At 42.0% G+C, this 7,196-nt stretch overlaps 1 protein-coding gene across 2 annotated transcripts in view; it reads right to left on the minus strand.

The window, feature by feature from the left end:
- Window positions 1–407: 407 nt before the first annotated feature.
- Window positions 408–7,196, minus strand: part of Zbtb14 (zinc finger and BTB domain containing 14) — a 7,649-nt gene continuing 860 nt past the window's right edge. Inside the window, exons 1-3 of one of the 2 annotated variants that reach the window (XM_013027200.1) lie at window positions 6,868–6,923; window positions 4,955–5,038; window positions 408–3,595 (exon numbers count right to left, since the gene is read on the minus strand). In XM_013027200.1, the coding sequence (XP_012882654.1) occupies window positions 2,249–3,595; window positions 4,955–4,957 (1,350 nt within the window). In that variant the 5' untranslated portion in view covers window positions 4,958–5,038; window positions 6,868–6,923 and the 3' untranslated portion in view covers window positions 408–2,248. Of the gene's footprint in view, window positions 3,596–4,954; window positions 5,039–6,867; window positions 6,924–7,196 lie in introns of those variants that run through there. The other variant, XM_013027199.1, reaches the window with a different exon arrangement.

Here is a 7,196-nt window from a genome sequence, read left to right on the forward strand (position 1 = left end):
ACAGTACTAGATGTTCCTCTGAAGAATCTAACATGATGGCTTTGCTATCTAAGGGACTATTAGAGATGTGGACATGGAGTGTTACTGACCAGGACCCAGCAATGCATGACTGAGGACGACACAAGAGAGAAAGGAAAGAAAGGAAGAAAACACGCACCTCAACCCACACAAAGAACCCAGTGCCCATAGTAGAAATTATAACACAAATATACTTCTAATAAAAATAATTGCCCAAATGAAAAGCGCTTGCATAATACAAACAGAATGCCGAAATCTAAGCTTTTTTTGGGGGGACTATGTGGTTTTAATGCCATACGTAACCTGTATCTGTAAAACCATGAAAAATAGCATAGAAAGTACACTGTGGTAGAACTTTGGACATGAGGAATAAATAAGAACAGGAATGATAGAAGCGTATTTTCTTTTATATACAAAAATGAAGGCCCAAAATATGGTTTGCTGAAGTAGTTACAGACAAGATGTTAAATTCTTTTACCTTTGCTTTGGTTAAAACAGCCTAGGAACCAGTCAAGCTCCCCTTCTACCAATGACATAAAAACAGTGACAGGACTACTTTTAGTACAGAATAAACTTTTAAGGAAAATTAATTTTTAACTAAATTAAACATTTACCAATAAATAAAAATTTTTTTAAAAGGTAGCATCTTCAATTCTACTATCCTGGCATAACACTTACACCAATTTAAAAAATAAAAATTTCCCCACAATAGTAATTACAGGTGTTAATGCAGCAAGCTATGAAATTACTCCAATGTATTTTTTTAAAAAGAAAAATTCTAGCAACCAAACTTGAACTTTAAAGTGTTGGCATCTCTACAAGTTTACACATTCTAAATAACTAATATTTTCTTACAGAACATAATTCAAACAATTGTCTGCATTTCAATATATTCTTAAGGAAATGGTTAAAAGAATATTTAGTACACCAAATCTGAAAGAGTTTATAATTCTGATTTGCCGCTACAAAAAGGCATCAACTTCTATTTAGAACTGTAACCAGGGATGAACTATACTTCAAGAACATAAACATTTGGTCTGACGTATTAATTAAAATGATCTGATGGCATCTGTTGCAGATAGGAAGGTATTTTAATCCAATGTGCAAAAAAAAAAAAAGTGCAGCTGTCTCCTTGAACTTGAAATATATAAAACCAACACTACTATTTACACACTTAAAAAATTTAAATTTATTTAAGTAAGCATAGTGCATGTCCTTAATGGGAAAACCATGTTATAGGGAGCTGAGAAGCCTGATGAGATTGTTAAACTGTATATAAGTTATCTGAAGGAGCGTATCTGCTTTTTGTCTTAATTTTGATTTTAAATGTTAAGTCCAATTTCAAAATCAATTCTGAATCATTTTGATCTAGGACATCTTGGAACTGTCACACATGTGAAAACCTTAACTCTTGAGAGCTTTTCCTACTCCTCTCATCATGGGTCCACTCCACAATTCCCGACTGCTGCAGAGTGGCAATGCCCCCAACAAGGAGAAATCTAGGAACTTAGTCCCCAAACCACAAGCATTGTGGTGGATTTGCTTGGCCTTCAATATGTGTGACTACAGCTTTTGATGTAGGTTTGAGGGCAATCAACATGGATGGAGAAACAGTTCAGCAAAGCAATTATTGTTTGTTCACAGTAACAGTAAAAAACAGTGATATAAAAAAAAAATTAACAAACCAAATAATCTAATACCGCTCTGCATTTCCAGAACTTGGTTTCAGACCTGCGCAGTGTTCCTGGGTCAACCACCTGCTGACATTTTCTGCGCCTGTATGAAATACTTTTCTTAAGTCGTTAAAAAATGCTGTTTTGACCATAAGTCATGTACACTTTGATGATTAGGAAATCGATTTACTCAGTTATTTATGCTATGCAGCATGCTCTCCAGCCTGCCAAGTGGAGAGGAATTGAAAGTGACATAGAAGTCTCTCTCTTTAAACTGGTCACCGGAGTTCTCCAAACCATAGAAAAGAAGGGGAGGGGAGCTTCCTGGCAACATGAATACTAGACACTACACAAGACAGTCACACTGTTGGGTCAGAACTTAGGAACTCCATTTCCTTAAAAAGTTTAAAAATATCTAATCACTGCCAAAGTCCAGTGAGTACACTCAGGTGTGCTTCCACAGCAGTCCCTGGTGTTCACAGGGATTCTGTCCCATAGATGCAATCTCAGTGTTGCCTCTCAGGCCAGCCCATGGGTTCCAGTTTATCCCTTCACCTCTAGCTGCAGGCTATTGTTTCCAACTGCTGCTCTGCCTCGGCAGCCATGGCTGCGGCCTGCAACTGTTCTGTTTCACTCTGGAGGGCACTGGGAGTGACTTGCTTCCTTTCGCTGTGCATATTGTTCTCGTGCCTCTTCAGATCTGAAGCCTTGGCAAATGCCTTAGTGCAGGAGCCACATACAAAAGGCTTTTCCCCTCTGTGCCTCCGCTCGTGGTCCTTGAGGTGGGACTTGTGTTTGAAGGCTTTGTCACACATATGGCACGCGAATGGCCTCTCGTTACTGTGAACTCTCTCGTGCTTCTTTAAGTCCGGGGCACGGATAAATGATTTCCCACACACCTCACAACTGTAGGGTTTATACCCTGTGTGGATTTTAAGGTGTTCTTTCAGGTGGGCCTGTGTGGTGAAGCCTTTGGTACACATTTCACACACAAATGGCCTGTCGGCAGTGTGGAGTTTTTCATGTTTTCTCAATCTGCCTTCGTCAGAAAATGTCTTACCGCAGGCTTGGCAGGCGATCTGCTCCCGATGGTGACCATAAAGCAAATACTCAAACTTCATGTCACTGGCAGCTGTCGTCCAGCCTGGTGTTTGTTCGTCTTTCACCTCACTCATTCCATCATTAAATGTTAAGGCTTGAGGGGTCTGGGACCCCAAATCTTTGGATTCTGGGGTCTCCATGGATTCTACTTCCTGGCCGTAACAGTTTACTTTTCGGACCTCCTCGCTGCCTAGCTCTTTCAAGATTGCCTCCTGAACCCTGAGTGTAGTCGTGGGTGACTTGCCGTCCTCCTGGCTTGGGGGAGTGCCTTCTACTGTGTCATCAGAAGGACTGTCATCCTGATCTCCGATTTCTTCCACATCATCATCCTGAGTGTCAGCAGCATCTCCAATGGGGCGGTTTATTTTGAGGCAATATTTACTCTTTGATTGGCCATTATTTTCATCAGGGCTAGATACATCACGCTTCTGAGAACAGAGTTTATCTAAAAACCGGATACCAAGAATCTGACCTGATGACATCATTAAGTTAACATCTTCCTTCTTCACGGAAATCTTTGCCGTGTACATGTAGTTCAGAACCTCTTCAAATATATCAGAACGTAGAAAATCTATCTCTATCACTGAAGAACTATCCACCTCAAGCTTCTTGAAAAGCTTTTTGAAGTAGGTGCTACAGGCGGCGAGAACACATCTGTGGGCTCGGAATTTTACATCTTCAACCACAATGGCAATGTCACAGAATTCTCCTTCCAGGCGTTGTTCATTTAGTGTTTTCAGAAACAGAGTTTTATGATCATCGTCATTATATTTAATGGTTTCAGACATACTGATGAAAAACTCCTACAAAAAAAAAATGTCCAAGTTTAATCATCATCAGCAAAATACTTCTCCATACAGAAAACATAGGCAGACTTGTATTTTATGATCAATCCATAGAAACCTGACCATTTCAGAAAGACAATGCTAAGGGTGGTTCAAGAAGGATGGCTTAAAGGTACTTTTATGCAATATTTTTAATAGTAATAATATTGATTTTTGTGTGTGTTTCTGTATGTATAATGGCTCTTAGACTCAGGACCTCATATTCTTGTTTAGATTTTTTTTGCTCAAGACTGAAAAGAATGAAACTGAGAGGTTTCTGTATTGGTAACTATACTTCGCCTCAGCGTCCTAACATTTCCCAAGTTACAACAGTAATAGTAGTAGCAACTTTTACCCAATAATGCCAGGTGTTATTCTATGTACTTTAAATGTCTATTAACTTAAAATAACCATGAGGAAGACAAAGTCAAAAAATCTACCCAGTATTCTACAGCTATTTAATCTAGACTCAAATCCAGGTCATTTGGCTGGAGTTGATTTGGAATTTAGCTTCAAAACCCATTGTCCCGGACTACTAAAAGACAATAACGTAAAATAATTTCACTTCAAGGTTTAAACAGGTTTAAGAAAGGATCTTGCTGGTTTTGTCTATGTAACATCTAACTCGTGGAAGACTTGGTAAAATATCTTAATAGTCCTGAGTGTTATGTTTCCTTAGTAGAGGACATAAACCACTATTGTGGAACTAGAAGAAAGCACTGCCAAAACATTCAGTGCTAGCTCTGAATTGTGGACCACTCCTTAGTGAAGATCAAAGTTTAATTAGATGACAATGGGAAGAGTAATAGTGGCTTGGAAGTGCGGGTTAAGTATCCTTTACCAGAAATGTTTCTGGTTTGGACTCTTCCAGATTTTGAAATATTACCACAGATACCATAAGGTATCTTAGGGATGGGATCCCTATCTAAAAAAAAGTTGACTGATGTTTTATATACACCTTATAATATCGTCTGAAAGTAATTGATACAGTATCTTTTTTATAGTAACATAACTATGTATATATTTTGGGGGGCTGTTAAACACAGGGACTTTTTGCTTGTTTAGTTTTTTGCTTAAGGCTGGCACTCTCTACTACTTGAGACACACCTCCACCTGCAGTTTTTTGCTGGTTAACTGGGGATAAAGAGTGTCTGGGATTTATCTGCCAAGGATGGCTTTGGATTGTGATCCTCAGATCTCCTCCTCCTGAGATGCTAGGATTACATTTGTGAGTCACTAGTACCTGTCTAATAGCAATGACATTTTAAACAAAGCTCCAAGACACTAAGTAAACATAAAATCCTTTTCTCAAGATTTAAAATACAAAGGTATAGTTACCATGAACAACTGAGGCTATTTTCTTAATGCCCTGAACACCAAAATCTTCAGATCAGAGTAATTCTGATCCGGGGCACGCCAGACCTACAGAGAAAAAACAAAGAATGAAGTGAGATTTTCCTCTATCCCAAATTCTAAGCCAAGAATAATTCCAATATTTTTTTTTATTGTTGTTGATCTGGGCCTGGGTGCTGATCCTGAGCTCTTCAGTTCAAGGCACTCTACCACTTGAGCCACAGCCCCACTTCCTGCTTTTCTGCTTATGTGGTGCAGAGGAATTGAGCCCAGGGCCTCATGCATGCAAGGCAAGCACTCTACCACTGAGCCAACTTCCCAGCCCCCCCATCCTTAATAAAACCCTTTTTTATTTTGCCTCTTGGGCTTTTTTTTAGGGAGTATTAAGACGTGGCTATCAGTATCCTTACCAGGACTGGTTTGGAGCAGATATAGCCTAGAACTGGTGAGGGTTATGCACTGAGAATCTGAAGGATAAATTGGAGAGAAACTAAAAGGCTGTCCCCTGGCTAGCAGAGCCATGTCTGTATCTGCTCAGATGCCGGAGTTGTCCCTCACTCACCTTTCTTGCTTCATGCTCCACTACCATTTCTCTAGGAGCCTGTAACTTGTATAAGTACACACATCCTTTCCTTTTTTGTGTGCTGGTTTTGGGGCTTGAACTCCAGGCCTGGGTACTGTCCCTGAGCTGTCCTGCTCTACTATTTGAGATGTATCTCCATTTCCAGCTTTTTGAATGGTTAATTGGAGATAACAGTCTCATGGGCTTTCTTGCCTGGGATGGCAATCCTCAAATCTCAATCTTCTGAGTAGCTGGGCAAGAGTCCTGTTCTTTACATATCTACGTGATGTAGCACACACTTCTAAGATTGCACTTGATAAACCCACGCATTTAAAAAAAATTTATTTGTTCATTTATTTGTCGGTCGTGGGGCCTGAACTCTGGGCCTTGTCCTTCAGCTCTTCAGCTCAAGGCTAGTGCTCTACCACTTGAGCCACAGCACCAATTCTGGCTTTTTCTGCTTATGTGGTGCTGAGAAATCAAACCCAAGGCCTCATGCATGCAAGGCAAGCACTCTACCACTGAGCCACCTTCCCAGCCCAAACTCAGGTATTTTTAGCTCTAGGACTTACAGCTTTGTGTGTGCTTTCTTATTTGAAAATCTCCATCCTGCTGACCAGTATTCTGAATAAAAGTTTCCTATCCAGAAAGTTTCCTCTACTAAGAACCCCCAAATAATCTGCCTGGTGTGTGAATAATGGGTTATAATACACTCCTACACAACCACCTGGGTGCAAAACTCCAACTTCTGAGAATGCGGTATCTTGAAAACCCTAAGAAATTCCTTCCATAGGAAACACCAAGTCATTTAGGATACTTGGGATTGTCTGATCAGCAGTTGATCAGAGTTGTGAAGAGTCAGTACAATCTTTTCTGAAGATGCTCCTGACTTGACCATTCCATTTGTCTGGTCTCTGCCTCCCGGATGTGCACCAACTGCAACCTGGGGGTCTAGTCACCCCGAGGGAGGGCAGTCCAGGCTCAACCTTCCTACCGCGACACTTCCTTCCAGTTGTCACTACTAACTCAGTGCTAAGTGGGCTAAAAAGTGCCTGGGACCTGAACCAGCAGTGTCTAACGGTAGTCATGGCAACCTACCAGCGTGCTTTTCTATTTCGGCTAGTTTGGATGTGGCCACCCCTTGGGTTTTTCAAGATCTCTCAGGACGGAAAAGAAAAAGACCACGACGAGCTCATCGGTTCATTTTGTTCTATAGATATATCCGCTATTAAATCCAGATGAGTCAACCCCAAAGAGAGCCATTGCCCGTCTGTGTGTAAATGACAGACGCAGAACAAGATGTAGCTTCCAACGACACCTCCACAAGTAAACCGACCTGAACAAAGCAGGCAGCGGGGCTTCCAGCAAAGCCGAACTTACATAAGCAGCCGCGACAATGGCGGCCGCCCGACTTCCCGGCAGCAAACAAGCAGCTCGGAAACCGGGAGGAAGCGGGGCAAGAAGCGCCGGAGCCCCGGAGCCCGCCGGGCCTCGCCCCGCCGGCTCCCCTCCGGGCCTGGGAGGTGGGGGGTGGAGAAAGCCTTTTGTATTCCTTCCCCAACAAAAGCTGGCGGCCCGGGAGCGGGGTCGCGCCGGGGCCACTTTCCCTTTCATCCTCTCCGGGCGGGCGCAGGCCGAGGGCCGCGGCTCCGAGCGCGGGAGGCA

The sequence above is a fragment of the Dipodomys ordii genome, unplaced genomic scaffold (assembly GCF_000151885.1).
Source record: "Dipodomys ordii isolate 6190 unplaced genomic scaffold, Dord_2.0 Scaffold100, whole genome shotgun sequence".
Classification (NCBI taxonomy): Eukaryota; Metazoa; Chordata; class Mammalia; order Rodentia; family Heteromyidae; genus Dipodomys; species Dipodomys ordii.